The sequence below is a fragment of the Dendrobium catenatum genome, unplaced genomic scaffold (genome assembly GCF_001605985.2).
Source record: "Dendrobium catenatum unplaced genomic scaffold, ASM160598v2 fragScaff_scaffold_360, whole genome shotgun sequence".
Classification (NCBI taxonomy): Eukaryota; Viridiplantae; Streptophyta; class Magnoliopsida; order Asparagales; family Orchidaceae; genus Dendrobium; species Dendrobium catenatum.
The window spans coordinates 373741-392959 of NW_021318822.1; the positions used below are offsets into that span (position 1 = coordinate 373741).

At 34.1% G+C, this 19219-nt stretch overlaps 1 protein-coding gene across 2 annotated transcripts; it reads left to right on the plus strand.

Moving 5' to 3' along the window:
• Positions 1–5852: 5852 nt before the first annotated feature.
• Positions 5853–14645, plus strand: LOC110107565. 2 transcript variants are annotated; one of them, XM_020837837.2, is made up of 8 exons: positions 5853–6473; positions 6779–6961; positions 7763–7980; positions 8237–8435; positions 8519–8604; positions 8715–8806; positions 14128–14383; positions 14492–14645. In XM_020837837.2, exons 2-8 carry the CDS (start codon positions 6875–6877, stop codon positions 14517–14519), a joined length of 966 nt encoding a protein of 321 aa, XP_020693496.1. In that variant the 5' UTR covers positions 5853–6473; positions 6779–6874; the 3' UTR covers positions 14520–14645. The 2 variants fall into 2 exon arrangements, with proteins under 2 accessions (XP_020693496.1, XP_020693495.1); XM_020837836.2 differs by having other exon boundaries at positions 5854–6513.
• Positions 14646–19219: the final 4574 nt, after the last annotated feature.

Consider the following 19219-nt stretch of genomic DNA (forward strand, 5'->3'; position numbering starts at 1 on the left):
GACCCAACCAGTCATAATAAAAATACTAAAAAAATATATTTGGATGATATATCTTATGACCCAACCAGTCATAATAAATATAGAATATGCCTCTTTCCATAAAACACACATAAAGGAATAATGCCAAAAGACACATATCCACATGCACTCATAGAAATAGTAGGACCTTCCTTCTTAGACACCCCACTACTGCAAAACGTATACCACTTGCCACTAGCTCCACTACACTATTAGAGGGATCTCCACCAAATATTCTTCTTCTATTTAATATCCTATCTCTATTGCATTATTTTTAGATCATTCTCTCTACAAACATTGCTTGCTCAAAAAACTCAAAAAATTCTTAGATATGGAATGGTACTAATGGGTACCTTAGATGGTCTCTCATTCCTCTTAAAAAATGATAACATTTCTCTTCTAGAGTGCTAACCAACTGAGAACTATAGCAGGCTAATGCTATAAACACTGCTTTATATTATATTATTAATTTATTCCTCTATACTAGCTTGATGAACTACTCCTGCATCTGTTGTCTCACAAAGGGTGGAATAAACCATTCTCTAAATGTCTCCATAAATTCATCTTAGGAATTATCTCCATTCACTCTATCCTAAAATTTATCTCTTTGTTGGCCAACCCACTTGTGTCCAGCTTCAACATCTTGAAGGAGAACCACCAAGGGTTTTTTCTACCTTCAAGTCACAGTCATCCAATCTAATGATTTTTTCAACCTCAATAACCAATCTTCTACACCTTGAAGATCTACTGCTCCTTGAAATAAGGAGGTTTCAATCTCAAAAATAATTGTAAATGATAATCTATCTCATCTTCTCTTACATTTGACATCATACTCTAAGCTTCTCCCATCAATTCTTCTATCAAACCAATAAATTGCATCATTGAATCAAATGTTATAGCTTTCATTATAATATGGATTGTAGCATCTCTAGAACTCTGCCCATCCACTACCTTAGGGTCATGTGGGTCCATCATAGAAACACTTCAAACTATAAAAAATAAAGAGGGATTCATATTAAACTCATTAACTTTCACTTAAAAAAGTGGGATTCACTAACTATAATGCAAGATCACCTATTTTATACTTAACAAATCAGTTCTTAAGGCTCTGATACTAATTCAATTCTTAGGAATTTAACCCTAATTTATTAATCATTATAAGCTAAACATTTCAAAAGTTGTAATATACCAGAGCCTCTAATCTTCAATAACATTTGAAGTGCGTAAAACATATATTTTATTTCCCAAAATAATCATATGCAAATATGTTCAATAAAATATAAACATAACCTAAGCTTCCAAAATCATTGGCATTTGCTGACCTATATTCCTTACTTCATATCATACTGAATCTACTCAACAATATCTTTAATTTTGCCTAAAATGGTGTAAGAAATAGAGTGAACACATAAATGCGTAGGATAACCTCATTACCCATCACAGAATTCAAATCATAATATTGCATTCAAACAAAATTATATAAATGTTGTTTAATTTTAAAGTATAATGTATGAGTACACTGATGACTGCATAATGCACATGCATAAATGCCCCTTATTACTCCAAACCTACCACCTCCCACCTATTTACTATAGGTGTAGAGTAGTGCCACCTCCCATATGTTCAAAAAAGGTGAAGTGCAAAGTAAAACCAAGACAAAGTAAGCTTCCAATAAATAAAGGTTTTTAATATATAATACTTCCACCTTGGGCCCAAGTAGAGAACTATCACAACATTTTTCTTGTTCAATTTAGAGCTCCAAATAATATCATTTCTGAAGAAAATCATATCATGTATCCACTACTATAGAAAAATCCCAGCTTTCAGTTGCCAACATAAAGTGCTCAAAAGTTTATCACTTTCATAGGGATTGCAAGGAATGCTAAAATAACTTACTTTATCAACTATACTACCAAAAACAATATCTTCCTTTCACAAAATCATAAAAAATTAATTTAGAATAAACTAACAAGTAAAAAACAACATTCTTAAAGTCAAATCTTCCAGAAGATAGAATAATACAATATATGAAAAGTTACATGCACGGTAAAACCTTCGCAAAACTTAAGAAAAATACTTTTAAAAGCATAACATTCACTCTGCATGATAGAGTTGAAAAACAAAAATGGGGTATGGGCTTCCTACCTCTAGCTTAAAAATTATCCTAATAGGACTGATGGGAAAAAACTGGATTTTGGACCTCAAATCTCCTCCTTTCCCTCCCCTTTCCTTTTCAACTCCTCTCCTTTCTTCTTCGGCAATTGGGAACTAGTGACTCTAAATATTTATGATTTAAAAAAAATACTATTCCAGCCTAGCATAAGGGTACTAAAGACTCAAATATCTCAGTGCTCTACGAAAAATTATCAAAATCATACAAAATCTCATAATCTACCGTAGGATATATTTTAACACAAAAATAATGCTTCCAAGCTAAAACACTCCTCCAAAGCCTCAAATTTTCCATTTTCTCAGGATCAGAACATAGGAACCACAATTCCAGTGGTGCAGTGCTCATAGAGAAAGTTTAAAAACTAAAATTCCCATTTCCGCAGCACATAATGTAAGCAATCTATGTTGTAAACACCTCATTAGAACTTGTCATTACTAAATCAAATGAAAATTCACACTTGTAAACACATAATTACTTGACTTCTAGACGACTACTATTACATAGCCGTTGTAGCATTATACTTTTTTTTTCTTACTTCTTAGGATTTATCCTTTCCTATAACTATTTGAATCTTATAAATAAGGGGTGATGAGGAGAATTTTATTTTGTTTATATGTGTAAAATTTTTAGGACTAATAAAGCTTTTGAACATTTTTATTATAACTTTTCTCTAGTATTTTGTCTTCCTCTCCATTTTTACACAAGTTCTAGATCACTCTTTGGCTTTGCTTGCTAGTAGACAAATTTGGATCCAATGTTATATATATATATATGTGTGTGTGTGTGTGTGTGTGTGTGTGTGTGTGTGTGTGTGTGTGTGTGTGTGTGTGTGTGTGTGTGTGTGTGTAATGATTCAATTATTGGATGATAACCTATGCAACATAAAGTTCAAATTAGAAAAGTTTTAAAAATATGAAAATTGATTTTTTGAAAAAAAAACATATAATGTTATATGTAAATTCTCATGAAAACATATATTGACATATGAATTCAACTCAAAATAATATTTACTAATTTAAATGAAATTGAAACCAAACCATCAATGAATTTTAAAATTATGCATTTTAATTTTCCTTTCAAGAAAGGCTATTTGTTTGTAAGCTTATTATTAAAGTATGTAAGAAATATTCTACATATTTCTATGCCACAATAGCCCTTAATTAATTTTTGGGATATATATCCATATTTACTTGATTCATTTAATGTATGTGTGGTGTACAACTTGTGATTGTGATGTAAACACCACTATTAGTTCCTTAACATTTCAAAATTTTAATTTGTATTCCATACTCGTTTCTCCAATGAAAATATGCCCTTTGCAGCCTAGAAGTTTTAGTAACAAATATATTAAAGTCTTGAATAGCCATTTCACCACCATTCAAACAAGCCTTCTACAACCATAATAAAAAGACATTAATAAAGTTGTTGCCTTCACTATAAATATCTTATAGACCTTATATCACTGGATCTTTATAGAGATGCCTTTCAATTTATACGAAGGTACTTTTCTTTGAAATGGTACAAATGCTATCCAACAATATTATGACAGTGATCACATAAATCGGGTTTGTGAAGATATTGAGGGAACTATAAGCAAAGGAAATATATTGTGAGTTTCTTATTAAATACTTCTCTATTTGATAAATCGATTATTGAATGTGGCTATTAGGATAAAATATTTTTGCATTTCATGAATAAGAGTTATTTCTTGAGCAATTAGGTATTGCATTAGGAATACCTTTTAAATATATTATTTTTTAATTATTTTGAATCATTAATGAACGAGAAGATTATAGTCTATTTTGGCCTCATTGTACCTAGAATTTATTTGTAGCACATGGCTCCACAAACTCGATTTTAAGGCAAAGGTTTAAGAATAGTGGAAATCATGGGATGTGCTCGTGTTGATTAACCCACCAACTTAAAAGTAATTGGTTGGATTCAAAGAAAATCATGGGTTCAAAATAATGTAATAGGCTAGAGCTAAGAATATCTACCACACTATTTTGATGTAATTATCTAAGAACAACACTTTAATTGGCCTTCCATCCACAATAAAAAAATAGCTTAAATTTTCGGCGGTTTTAGCCGCTACAAACAACTAATTCAAAATCGCTGCAAAACCACTATATTTGTTATTCACTGCAAGATGTTCTCGCAACGGTTTTGCCACCGGTGGGGAAGGGGTTTCTGATGCAGTTTGTGTAGGGGTTAAAATCACTGTAAAAAGTCATATTTAGCAATGGTTTTAAAGGCCCTGCTACCAAGTGCTACGAAAAATAACTCATTTTTTGTTGTGATTTCTTCTTCCTCGCTTTCTTTTCTCGCCTTATGCTCCCATAGCTGGCCTCTCCCTTTGGAATGGTTTGGAAAATGAATTTGAATGCCAAACTTTCCTTTTCCTTCTTTTAACTACCAAAATATTATTGAAATTTTTAACCTTGATTTTAAATTGAAAAGGACTTGGCAATATGCTATAAAGAAGAGATTACATATTTAGGCATCTTGCATTTATTGCATGTGGAAAGGGAAGGGGGTGGTTAGGCCATTAGGCAAAAAAAGGAAAAAATATATATTTCCTTTAGGCTTAATGACAAAAATATTAATGACAAAGATATTTATGGACTTTAAATTAAAATTATAAAAAATATTTATATACATGATGTTCGCTATCCATTTAAACAGTGTAAGGGCATTCTTGTAATTTGACACCTATAAAACTAAAGAAATTAATTAATCTCCTTATCTTATGTAAGAAAAACTTGATTAAGATACCTTTATCCTCATAAAAATATGACAAATCATATAATTTATTATTGGATTTTATAAGTCGTTTAACTAATTTTTTGGCAAACAAAGTAAATGTTAGCATAAAATTATAGTTCAAAATGAATACACCATAGCTTTACATGCTATATGTTATGTAAGATTTTATTGAATTTTACAATCTTCCTTTCTTTTACTAATACCATCCTCAAAGTTACTCAGCATTTCTCAAATAATTGGACTGTATTTTCTCATCAACATTACTCAATCCTTAGGAAATTTTTTTCCATGGAGGTAAAGCACTTGCTATTTAAATTAATTTGTAACGGTGGCCATTAAAAATGTCAGTAAATCACTAAAAATAAACTCACTTCTTATTTCAATACATCTTTTATACCAGTAAATAAAACAAGAAGTTAATTAATATCCTAATTAATAAAGGAACTGCATCTATTTATTTTTCTCCATCATAAAAGTCTCATTAAGAAGTATTAAGTTTTAGTATTGATTAATTCTTTTTATGTAGCTCATCTTAATCTTCTGGTTGGGCGCTTTGACTGGGAACAAAGAGATCTTGAGTTCAAATCTTACGTATACAACAGTTTGCCCTTAAATATCCCAAAAGAGCTTATTTCTTAGCAAATTTTTAGCTACTTTTAAAAAATATGTATAAAAAAGCTGTTTTTTATAATAACTTTCCAAAAGTTTTTTTTTTCCTTTAGCAATTTTATAATATTTTTTTCTAAAATGCTATAGTGCTACTAAACGGATTCTTAATTTTAATTTAATTTCCTTAATCCAATTTTAAGATGCAATTTACAGCAACATTTATCAGCATTAAAACAGCATTAAAGTATTTGTTAAAGGAAAACTGAATAATGACTGCAACTTCTCATGGAATTAACACTAGCAAATGAAAGATTATTACATCGTGAGGAAAGATAAGTATACGACAACTAAGTTTGACAAATTGTTCCAACAGAAAATTAAAAATGAAAAATTCCACCGTTTTTTGCATTCTTTTATAATCTATCTATATAATACAAGCACGGGCAAATTACATACGTATAGTACAAAAGAGGGAGGAAACTGCCCTGTTATGGTCTCTCTGTTCTCCCCTGGTTTGGCAATTCGTTCTTGCTGAAAGCGCAAAGAGAGAGCAGTATAAATCTTACTGGCTTCTTCGTTTTCCCTCCTTCGGCACTTCCTTGCTGAAAGCACAGAGAAGAGAGAGAGAGAGAGAGACAGAGGAGCGAGAGCAAAAGAGTCATATTTTTTTACTTCTATCTTCTTCCCTAGTTTTACGGCTTGCTCTTCGCAGAGAACCGATGAAAAAGAGAAATTTTTTGAATGGTGGGAGGACTGATGTGGTCTAGATGAGATCATAACTCAGTTACGGTGTAGTATTTCTGTATTTTTGTGCAGCTTTTTGGAAGGAAATCGTTAGCGAGGTGCGGTGGGAAGAGAAAGAGACAGCATTCATGAGAGAGATTAAGAGTTTCTAAAAATAGACTAAGTACGCGTGTGGGTAAACTATATCCTCTAATGAATATACAGTACGTTATCTAAGAATTTGCATTGTAATTATCCTTCTTTTTTCTTCCCCGGCATCTTTCATCTTCTTCTTTTTGCTGTCTTCTTGCTCTTCTTCCTCTTCTGCTCTGCTGAAGAGAAAGAAGTTAGTTTCTTACAAATGGGAAGAGCGAGAAATACATTTTTCTTCTTGTTCCTTCCTGTTCTATTTCTTTTTGTTCCTTGATGTTCTATTTTTAAACGTCCCTTTTTGGCCTTATGTTTTCTTTTTTCTTTTTGGCATGGAAGAGATTAGTATAGATACAAGAGGAGAGAAGAGAGGAAAAGTGCGAAAGACGGGTGAAGAGAGAGAAAGCCCTTTTGATAAGAAATAGGAAGAGAAGTATGGCTTCAAAACTTACAAGTCATTCTAATCTGCAATGCTTTCTTGACCGAACCTTGGTTTCAGTCGGCTCACATTCTCTCCCTAAGGTGATCTCTCTCTCTCTCTCTCTCTCTCTCTCTCTCTCTCTCTCTCTCTCTCTCTCTCTGTTCCTTGAAAAAGAAAGAGTCATTTCCTTTTCCATGATTTCTGTTATGTTTTGTTTCTTTTCCTATATGTTTTTCTACAAAATTAATGAGTTTTTGTTATTTTTTTATTATTGCTTCCTCTGTTTAATGTTTGTTGTCTTCAAGGAACCATTTTATCAGGGGAAATTTCTCTTCCTCTTTCCTATTGTTTTTTTTTTATTGGGGATTCTACTTTAACTAATATTAATTGATACCTTAAATTTTCACTTTTTAGCTGTGGATTATGCATCATTATATGTGATTTAGTTCGGTATTCTGTGATATGGTGAAGAAAACATTCAGGTTTTATTGGAGATGATGTTACTGCAATTCAATTGTTGGCAGATTTGCTTCCATTTGCTCTTTAGTCAATTGTTATAAATAGGCAGCACAGAATTCTGTGGCATGTTTTCAATCTCAGCTTCTTTTTTTTTTGTTTTGATCTAAATGACTCTTTTTTTTCTATACACCATCATAAAGGTGATGCATAAATTTCAATTTCAAGCATGAAAGTCAGCTTCAATTGTGCTCTTAACATATACTCACCATAAAATATCATGTCTGTTCTCTGGAATGAGTTACAAATAAGATAAAATCAAACTTGCAATAGCCCAAACAAGCATAAGAGCTGAGTCTGCAATAATTGATTTCATACAGAACAAACATGAAATTTAGAGATGTTTGACTGAAATATGATCTAAAGTCTTAACTATTTGATTGCAGACAAGCCTCAAGGATTTGAACAGTCTATGGCAGCCAATTGGCAAGGAAGAAGTTGAATACTTTAATCTTCGAGACCTCTGGGATCAGTACAATGAATGGAGTATCTTCGGAACAGGCATCCCGATCATCTGCCCCAACGGCGAAACTGTACTTCAGTACTATGTTCCCTACTTATCTGCTATCCAGATTTACACCAGTGAATCTCTGGCTTCTACGAGGTTTCTTGATTCCTGATTAAAATTTGATATATGCTGGTATATTTGCCTCAAAATCTGGGCAAATTATTAGGTCTGGACACCTAACAGAGAGAATCAACCGGATTTCTCTCCGTCTACAATAAAAACGAATTCAAAGCGCAGCTACTATAGTAACTGTGTTTTTACAGTAGGCAAAGAGAAATTCAGATGATTCTCTCTGTGTCCGGACCGGATAATTTTCCTAAAATCTGAAACACATTTTGATGTTAATTTTCAGAAATATGGTTGAGGAAAGCGAGAGTGATTCATGGAGTGATGACAGTGAGAGCGAGAAGCCATCAAGGTCATGGGATGTTACATCTGAAGATTCTTATTTTGATCAGGAAGGTTCATGGCCAACTGATCGGTTGGGTTACTTGTACTTTAAGTATATGGAATCTAGCCCTCCCTGTCGAAGATTTCCACTAATGAATAAAGTAAGATGAATTTATGGATTTTTTTGTTGATTTCCTTGTAATGTATTTGCTTTTAATTTATATAGTTTAATATGAATTTACAGGTAAATGCGCTTTCGAGAAGGTTTCCAGGCTTAATGTCATTTAAGAGTGCAGATCTTTCACCTGCTAGTTGGATGTCTGTTGCCTGGTATGACGATTTTCCAATTTTATTTTCCCTGAATTGTTTGATCGTTTTTACTGAAAGTTTATAGTTTTTTTCTTTCATTTCTTATGAATTTTGTGATGAAATCTTAATAGGTACCCTATCTGTTATATTCCTGCTCGTTGTTATGAGAAAGATCTGTATGCTTCATTTTTGACCTTTCATACTATCTCATCTGCTTTCCAAGGTATGTCATAATGGTCTTCTGTAGAAAATGTGCATTTACGTTTAAATCAGCATTTTTTTCAGGTTGACATTGTTGGGAATTTGTAACTTGCTTGTTTATTCATGAATATTTCCATGGCCAAATCGTAAGGAAAGCCTTTAATTCAGCTTGTCTTTGTAATTCAGCCCATTGAGTTGGATGACGCCAACATAAAATACAGGGCATAGTGTTTAAAGTTCAATTAGCAACCTTTTTTTTTTTTGTCAGATTGAGGGTGATAGGCTGAACTTACTGGGAGCTTGGTTTGAAATCTTTTCCATATTTGATGTCAATAATAGCTGATAAATTTCACATTTTTATGTAAAGTCAAACTACACAGAATTCAAAGCACACAATTTCATGAGAAACATGGCTTGCATCAAATATGTATTTGTACGCAGTTAAATGGCTCATTTTTTAGAATTGATCTACGATAACGATCACGGAATCAACTGTGAAGATTCTTGGACGGAGCCGAACTGGAGGGAAGAGCGACGGAACAGAGAGGAAAGAAGGAGAAAGTGTATATTATTATTATCCAGCAGATACATCAGATAACCCCAATATATATAGAGGTCTAATAAATAGCTAAAACTAAGAAAGTACAATATGGCTAGCTGCCTAAGCCGGTTCCCTAGCAGCCCGCCTTAAATTAATCATTATGGGATCAAATGGTTAATTTGGATCTTAGGTTGTGGAACTAGTTATAAGGAATAGATTTAGTAAGGATGTCAGCTATTTGGTCAGTTGAGCAAATGTGAGCGATATTGATGTCGCCTTGTTAGATGTGTCCATGGATGAACTGATAGTCAATTTCAATGTGCTTGGTCCTAGCATGGAAGACGGGATTGTTGGCTAGCGCGATAGTGGATGTGTTGTTGTAGTAGATCGTAGTGGGAAGACGTTGCTGAATTCCGAACTAAGCTCTGAGACGGCGAATCCATAGTATGTCTGAGGTAGCAGAGGATAGAGACTTATATTCTGCTTTTGTTGATAACCTGGCTACGATTGTTTGTTTCTTGACCAATCAGGAGATTAGGTTGGGTCCCAGAAAGGTGCGAAAGATGGATATAGATTTCCGATTGGTTAAATCAGAAGCCCAATCGACGTCTGTATTGCTGCGGAGATAGAGAGATCTGGTTGTGATTGGAAGATGGCATCCGCATGTTCCTTGTAGCGAGATACTTGTCCATTTGGGTGAAGCTTTGTCTTGAACGTCCATTTGCTTCCCAATATGGATTTGTTTGGAGGAGCAGGTACCAGCGACCATGTTCCTTGTTTTTGTAAGGCTAGATATTCAATCGACATGGCTGAACGCCTGTGATCGTGTTTGGATGCTTCAACATAGGAGGTAGGTGTCTGAGTTTCAGATTTGATCACACATAAATTGAATATTTGTTTGTTTTAGATATGCCAAAATGTAGACGATTTTGCATCGGGTGATGAGGAGGAGATTGGTTGGTCATGTTGTTGATGATAGTGGGAGCCGTGGAAGAGGTGGAGGAGTCAGAGTTGTCAGGTGAGACAGACAGAGTGGGAGTGTGCGAGAGAAGTTTTGAGTGGGATGTTTGATGAGTTGCTGGGCTAGGAACAAGTAAGAGGGGTGAATAGGTGGTGTTTTGAGTGTAGGTGGACTGATTTGAGAGATTGGTTTGGTAGGGAAATAGGTGTTTGTAGAAGACTACGTGTCGAGATATGTAGAGGCGATTTTGTTGTAAGTGCAGACACCGATATCCTTTGTGCTGAGTGGAGTATCCTAGGAAAACACAGACTTGTGAGCAAGGGGATAGCTTATTTGGGGTGTAAGGTTTTGTCCACGAAAAGCATAAGCATCCAAACGTGCGAAGGTGTTTGTAAGACGCTTGCAAACCGTGAAGACGAAAGTACGGTGTTTGATTGATAGTAGCGGAGGAGGGGAGATGATTGATAAGGTAATTGGCTTTGGAGATAGCTTCTGCCCAGAAGGGATTGGGGAGGTGTGCAGCGTGAAGTAATGTGCGAGTGAGGTTGAGGAGGTGTCAGTGTTTTCATTCGGCGGTGCTATTTTGCTTGGCTGTGTGCGGGCAGCAGATATGGTGAGTTATGCCTTGTTGGGTTAGGTAATTTCGGAATGTGTTGCTAGTAAACTCGCCGCCGCCGTCTGAACAAAAGATTTGGACATTAGCATTAAATTTATTTTTGGCAAGATTGCACAGCTGTTGAAATTTGGCAAAGACCTCATTTTTAAAATGCAGTAAATATAACATTGTGAAGTGAGTAAAATCTTCAATGAATATGACGTAGTAACGAAAGCCGTTCATTGATGGTATGGGTGCCGGACCCCATACGTCCGAGTGTACAAGATGAAATGGTTTATTACATATAGATTTGCTAGTAAGAAAGGGTTGCTTATGGCTTTTTGAAACATTGCAAGAAATGCAAACATCAGTAAAGTAACATGAGGTAATATCAGAAGTTAGTTTTGCCAATTGCTACTGAGTGTGGAGGTTTGGGTGACCAAGTTTGGCATGCCAGCGGGAATTGGATGAGCAGACCGTTCCGAGAGCGGTGTGATCATGGTTGGTAGGAACCTTGATTTGGTATAGACCATTGCGTTTGGGACCGCGGAGCAGCAGCTGATTGTCCTGAAGATTCTTTATAGTGAAATCATTAGCATTAAAATAAATTGAAACATTATTGTCAGAAGTTAATCTAGAAATAGATAGAAGATTGTGAGAAAGAGACGGAACGTGAAGGATCTTGCGAAGGCCAAGCTTACGATGACACTCGGGTAGAGGCAAGAGGCCTTGACCCGAGTTCTGAATGGGAAGAGTGTTTCCATTGACGATAGAAACGGAGTCAAGACCATTGTAAGGTGTCGGGTGTTGAAGGTTCATCACGTCAAAGGTGAGGTGTGATGATGCGCCGGAATCCAAAATCCAATCGCTGGTGGCCGCTGTTTGTTGTTGTATCGTGAGTGCTCTTGGGTTGGAGGGAGGAGTGTAGTTGAGGTTGCAATGGTGCCAACAGTTCACGGCCGAGTGGCCCATTTTCTGGCATATTTGGCATTGCCGACGGGTTTGCTGATTTCTTAAAGAGGTTCGAGAGTCGATGGAGATTTGTTGAAGTTGGTTTGATGCGCATCCGTGGAACTTGTTATTTTTGCCGCGGTGGGAGAGGAGAGCTGTTGATGCAGACATCCAACCGTCCATGGCTATCCGACGAGCTGAAGATCAACGGCTGTCATCGTCCCACGTTATCTTATATTTTATTTGTAATTTTTAAATTTTTATTATGAATTTTTTATTTTTACTCTAACTTAAGAGGGTCGTCCTATGTAAGCCTTAGGGGCATATGTGCCTTGTTTTAGTTTCTTAGGCCTATATATAGAGGCCCTTTCTTATGTAATGAGATGATGAATTGTTAATGAAAATTTGCTTTTTGCGTTCTCTTTATGAGTTCCATCTTTTACATCTCTTAGTGAGTTCTTTTTCTTTTGAGATCTCTTAGTGAGTTCTCTACTTTGTGTTCTCTTTGTGAGTGTATCCCTCTCCCAAATCTCTTAGTGAGTTTTGGGAAGAGCTAGATCTCTTTGTGAGTTCTTGACCTTCCTCCAATTTTTCTTTGCGATCAATTAGTGTGAGAATTCAAGGAGAATCTGTCCGAATCGCATTCTTCTTTGAACTCCATCACTTCACCCGTTTCCACCCAGCACTTCCGCCGCCCCTCCTCCAGCCCACTCAGGCCGCCGACCTCCAGGCCACTGCCTCCCGCCGGCCAGCCACCTTCCACACCATGGTCGCTCCTTTAGCCGCAGGCTTCCCTCTCCTTGAATTTCAAAATTTAAAATTCAATTCTTTTATGAGCCATTAATTGTTTCCTAAAGTAGCTCCTTAATTTACACCATCAATTTAATTGATTTTAATTTGAAATTTGAAATTCAAATTGCTTAAATTGATTACCCTCCTAAATGGAAGTTTTCTTTCCTTAAGAAAACTGAAAATTTATTTCATATTTTTGTAAAAATCTGAAATTAAATTGGTGGTCCCCACTTATTCCAAAATGAACCCCTCTCTCCTCCTTATGTGGCCGGCCCCCTCATTGGGCATAATCTCTCTCCTATCTCATTAATAGGCCCCCTCATTAAGCCTCCATAATTACCTCTCATCCAATTTAATTCTCCCCATTAAATTTGAGTTTAAATTCAAATTCATCCCGCCAATTCCACTTAATCTGAAATTTTATTTCAGATTTCCATTCTCTCTCCCCAAATTGATTTGGGATTTAATTAATCTTGCCACCTAGGCAAATAAATGGCATTTACGTTTCACATCAGCTGTGGCCTCCGATTGCTGAGTTTCTTGAAGGTGAGTTGAGTGGGAACCAGGTTCTTGACATTTGAGATTAGGAATTTGAGATGATAAGGGATGACCATTTCGGTTTCTTGATTGGAAACATTTGATGTTGTCCAACGAGAGCCGGTTGAGTCCTCTTTTTCCATGGGATCAGGAAGACACTGTGGAGCGTTTGAGCTCTGATACCAGGTGAAGGTTCTTGGACGGAACTAAACCAGAGGGATTGGAAGAGCGACGGAACAGAGAGGAAAGAAGGAGAATATTGTATATTATTATTATCCAGTAGATACATCAGATAACCCCAATATATAGAGGTCTAATACATAGCTAAAACCAAGAAAGTATAGTACAGCTAGCTGACTAAGCCGATTCCCTAACATCAACGTCGTTGTTCATCTTTGGCAAGCCCAAAACAAAATCAAGGTTAAGATCTTCCTAAATCTTGTGAGGAATTGAAGCTTAGTATATAATCCCATGTTTTGAGTAACTCCCTTAGAGTCATAGAAATCGTGATGTTTTGCTATATATTCAAAAACAATTACTGTTAGTATCTTATCACACTCAATATGCGCGGTTAAACCCTCAGTACATAGGTCTATGATAGAGGTATTGAACATACATAGTTGATTTTGCTTGAACAAGTAACCTCAATGAAAAGAGAAATCAATCATACGTAAATGAGCAAAATATTTACACCATTGGGCAACAAAGGTGGCAGCTATGGCATATTGATCGTGTAGAGATTTAGGGCCTATTATGCTACTTTTAACAATAAGATCAAGGCTAGGATGTCTACTGAAGAGGGTCTGCCACATGATTACCGTAGGAATAAAAAAAAGAAAAAGAATAATCAAAACATAACATCATAGAACACAGAATTTATATGATTCAGAGACCAATCCTCCTACATAATCAATTCAGGCTCCTTGTTTTCTACATATTCATTCATTTTTTGCATTTAAATTGCAGATGACACATTCATCGACTCCGAAGAAGACAAGTCGAAAATTTCTACGACGAAAGATGGGAGTTCCAAGGATACCAAAAACACTATTAGCCTTCCTCCATTTGGCCTTGCAACCTATAGGATGCGGGAAAATATCTGGCTAAACTCTGAAAATTCGGATCATGAAAAGCTTATGACCCTTTACAGTGCAGCAGACTCATGGCTTAAGCAGCTAAGAGTTCATCATCACCATGATTTCAAATTCTTCACAGCCCATATGTAAGATAATCCACCTTAAATAATTTCACTTTCTGCACTTATAACTGAAGTAGAGGAAAGCATTGGTCGCTTGAAGGATTGATTTTTTTTGTTTTTTTTCTTTTATAGGGGAAAAAAACTTAGTTTTGGTGCATAAAAAATAATTTCTTTGCACTTGAGAAGCCATGAAAGTTTTCTTCTGTATCAGTGCATGCATATATCTTTCAGCAGAACTATGGAAACTTGTAAAAAACTCCGTTTCTAATTTTATTTTGTTTGAAAAGGATAATACGTTAAATTTCCGATATTAATGCTTGAGTTTGTTATGATTTATGAAACTCTTGGTATATAAATTACTATTAATAATAGGATTTTTATAATAAGACTACAGTGTATCACAATTCACATGAAGAGTTTTATGCAAATATCCCATTAGAGAATCTATCAAAAAGCGTGTTTTTTAAGCTTTTGCTAGTGGGTTTAATGATAGATTTCCTTACGAAGTGGAGAAAGAAAGGACAGGAATTTCTTATTGAGTATTTGTGGCTGTAATGAAAAAGATGCCAAGCATCTTTCAGCATCTAGTTATTCTTACTTGTATGCAATCAATTATAGCAAAAATTGAATATTCTTGAAATCAACTTGCTAAAAGAAGATGCCTCTCAAAATAATTCAACTTGATAGCAATGATGTGAGAGTTTCATGCTATCATAAGCAAATTTTTAAGCGCTTATATTCAAATACATAAAAATTCAACGAGCTGCATGTGAAAATTATTGTTTAATTTGGCCATTGATAGAAACTTTGTCGATTCTGTAAAATTTTTTCAAACTCAACAATATTCTGAGATAAATTTATAAAATATGGAATCGACTATACAAAATGTGGAAGCTAAATTATAAACATATTTTACATGCCTTCGGCCATTGATATTTGATCGTGTTCTTCACTAATTTTAAAATCTTCTAAGCTTTTTCTCTCCCAATATGATGGTGTAGGTTTCTTTTTTAGAAGTGATTTGAGAAAAAGGCTTAGGGTCCTAAAATATACAAAAAATCATGGACTAATTGCTACCAATCATAGTAATAAATAAAATTGTAGTTTAAAAAGCTGAATTTAAAATTATGAAACGATTAGTTTTAATTTTTGAATTTAAAACTGAGTAATGGTCATTTTAAATGTTGATTAAACTAAAAGGTCAAGTAATTTGGACCATTAATGATAGTTATTTTAACAATCTCTCACTTGGTTAAAATATTCCATCACAAATAAAATAAAAAACAAAAATCATGAATCATGGTGATAGATCTTCTAAGTGTTAGTATTATCTTCCATGCATCACAATGATTATATCTCCTATATATTTGTTTATTCAACTTGATGAATAAACCTTATGTTTATTCTAGGTCCAACTTAAAAATGTTTATCATTACATAAATGTGCACACATAAATAACTAAAACTTGAAAAACATCATAACTATATTCATTTTAGAATGAAATTAACTAAAGTAATCAAGACCCATACGATACACATGATCCTTAAATTTTGTGGTGGCATGCTTTTAGTTAAAGGATCCGTTATCATGAATTCAGTGGTTATGTGTTCAATAACCATTATATTCTCCTTAACAGGATCTTTTATGGCTAAGTACTTAATGCCAATATGCTTGCTTCGACTACTACTTTTGTTATTCTTAGCCAAAAACATTGCAGTTGAATTATCATAATATATCTTCAATGACCAAGATATTGAATCTACAAGTCTAATCCCAAAAATAAAACTCTTCAACCATATACCATGCAATGTGGCCTCAAAATAAGACACAAACTCAGCCTCCATAGTAGAAGTAGCACTAAAAGTCTGCTTGGCACTCCTCCAAGACACTACTCCACTAGCAAACATACATATATATCCAGAAGTTGATTTTAGAGAATAAACACAGCTAATAAAGTCAGGATCTGAATAGCCAATGACTTCCAAACAGTCAACTGCCTACACATAAGCATGTAATCTTTGGTACCTTGGAGATACCTTAACAATTTCTTTGCAGCTCGTTAGTGGTAGATGCTTTTGATTACTCTGTTATCTCCCTAACATCTCTACCACAAATGCTATGTCAGGTCTTGTGCAAACCTGAGCATACAATAGGCTACCAATAACTAAAGCATATGGAATATTTCTCATCTCCTCCCTTTCAAAATCATTTTTCAAGCATTGATTCATACTGAATCTATCCCCTTTAGCAATGGGATCTACACTTGATGAACAATCTTTCATTCTAAATCTTTCCAAAATTTTACTGATATAGGTCTCTCGAGATAAACCCAAAATACCTTGAAGTCTATCTCTTTGTATTTTAATGTCAATAACATAAGAGGCATCACCATATCCTTCATATCAAAATTTTTCGAGAGAAATTATTTCACCTCACGTAATAAGGCTTTATTATTTGTTGTAAGTAAAATATCATCTACATACGAAATTAGAAAACAAAATTTTCTCCCATTGATCTTCTGGTATATACATTGATCCATGATATTTTGTACAAAACCAAATGAAGAGATTACATCATGGAATTTTAAATACCATTGGCGAGGCTTGTTTCAATCCGTATATAGACTTCTTAAGCTTGCACACTAAATTCTCAACTTCACTAGAGGAAAATCCTTTTTTTTTTTCATGTAAACCTCTCCCTCTAATGTTACATTTAGAAATGCAATTTTCACAATAATTTGTTGTAGCTCTAAATTAAAATGTCCAACAAGTGCCATGATAATTTTGAAGGAATTTTTTTATATACAGGAGAAAAAGTCTTTTTGTATCAATCCCTTCTTATTGAGTGAATCCTTTAGCAACAAGTCTTGCTTTATATCTTTCTATGTTGCCTAATGAGTTTCTTTTTGTCATAAAGACACATTTACATCCTACGGCTTTTGCATTATTAGGCAACATAACAAGATCCCAGACTTTGTTAGGTGCCGTTGAATTCATCTCATCTTTCATGGCATCATACCATAAATCAGATTCTTTACAACTTATGGCTTGTGAAAATGTTTCAGGATCATTTTCATCTTCAATATTATAATTCGAATCTTGAAGACATATAATATAGTCACTTGGAATTGTTGATTTTCTTTCCCTAATAGATTTTCTTAATGTGGTAACAACTTCCTCTTATGGAGTTGGTTGTTCAATTATATCTACTGGTTCATTAGCAAATTGTGGAATTTCTATTAATGGTTATGAAATACCCATTTGGACTTTAGAAGTGTTGTGGATAATAATCAACCTATTACTTGAAATAAAAGTTTGAGTATATATATGTTCCTTTTCAGGAAGTAAGTTTTGTAATTGATCACTCCTACTAATCAAATCATTCTAAAAAAAAATTCATTTTTTTTATTCCACAATTCTAGTGCAATTAGATGGATAATAAAATCTATAGCCCTTAGACTTTTCAACATATCCGATAAAATGTTCACTAATAGTCCTTGGGTCTAATTTTTTCTCTTGTGGATTAAAAATTCTCACTACACATGGACATCCCCATACACGTACATGTCTTAAACTCGGTTTCAGTCCTTTCCACAACTCTAAAAAAGGAGTTTTAGGAATAGCCTTAGTTGGAACCCTATTTAATATATACATAGTTGTCCTGAGAGCTTCAGTCCACAAGAATTTAGGTAGTTTCAAACTACTAATCATGATCCTAACCATGTCCATCAATGTTCTATTTTTTCTCTCAGCTACACTTTTTTGATCAGGTGAGCCAAGTAACATATATTGGGCAACAATCATATTTTCTTGGAGGAACTTTGAGAATGGACCAAGCATTTGTCCATCTTTAGTATATCTTCCATAATATTCATCACCTCTATCTGATCTTACGATTTTAATTTATTTTCCTTATTATTTTTCTACTTCTTCCTTAAAAATCCTAAAGGTACTTAGTGGTTCATTTTTATTTTGAAGTAAATAGAGATACACATATGGTGAGTAATCGTCAATAAAGGTGATGAAATATTTTGGATCATGAAAATTCATATCCGGACAACAAATATTGTATATATGATCTCTAATATGTCTGTCTTCATCTTGGCACCTTTCTTTGACTTGTTAGTTAGCTTACTCTTAATGCAACTGATACAAGAGTATCAAAATTAGTGAAATATAAAGTATTAAGTACTCCTTCATTCACCAATCTTTTAATCCTATTTATGGAGATATGCCCTAATCATCAGTGCCACAACATAGAGGAATTTTTATTTATAATATATCTTTTAAAACCAATTTGAACATGTATTATGTTATGAGTGGAGCTATTTTGCAAATTAATATAAAAAAGACCGTTAAATAGCATACAATTTCTAACAAGTTTAGATTTATAATATAAATCAACTAAAGTTTTTGAAAAGTTAAAGGCATAACCAAAAGATACAAGTTTGAAAATTAAAATCAAATTCCTAGAAAAATTAGGAACATAAAAAAGTCTTTTCTAATTCTAAAATAAAACCAATACAAAGTACTAAATAGCATGTTATGATAGCTTCAACATATGAGCTCATTTTATTTACTAAATAAATGTATTGCTCATTTCCCACTTCTTCATTAGATTTTACATACCCTGCAAAGTATTACCAATATGGATTGCAGATCCTGAATCAATCCACAATGTGTTATAAATAACATTATCCATATTAGATTCATAGCATACAAATGAGATTATTTTACCTTTCTTGTCAAGCCAATTTTTGAGTTTGATGCAATTCTTCCTCACGTGTCCCTTATTTTTATAGAAGAAACACTTTGATTATTTATGGAAGTCAACTTTTGGGGGTATATTATCCTTTCCTTT

What these genes read in the sequence shown, in the direction of transcription:
- LOC110107565 (XM_020837837.2), top strand. Translation starts at nt 6,875, where the DNA reads ATGGCTTCAAAACTTACAAGTCATTCTAATCTGCAATGCTTTCTTGAC. An exon ending in GCTCACATTCTCTCCCTAAG is followed by an intron (nt 6,962 to 7,762) that starts GTGATCTCTCTC and finishes ATTTGATTGCAG; the next exon opens with ACAAGCCTCAAGGATTTGAA. An exon ending in AAATTCTTCACAGCCCATAT is followed by an intron (nt 14,384 to 14,491) that starts GTAAGATAATCC and finishes TTTCTTTTATAG; the next exon opens with GGGAAAAAAACTTAGTTTTG.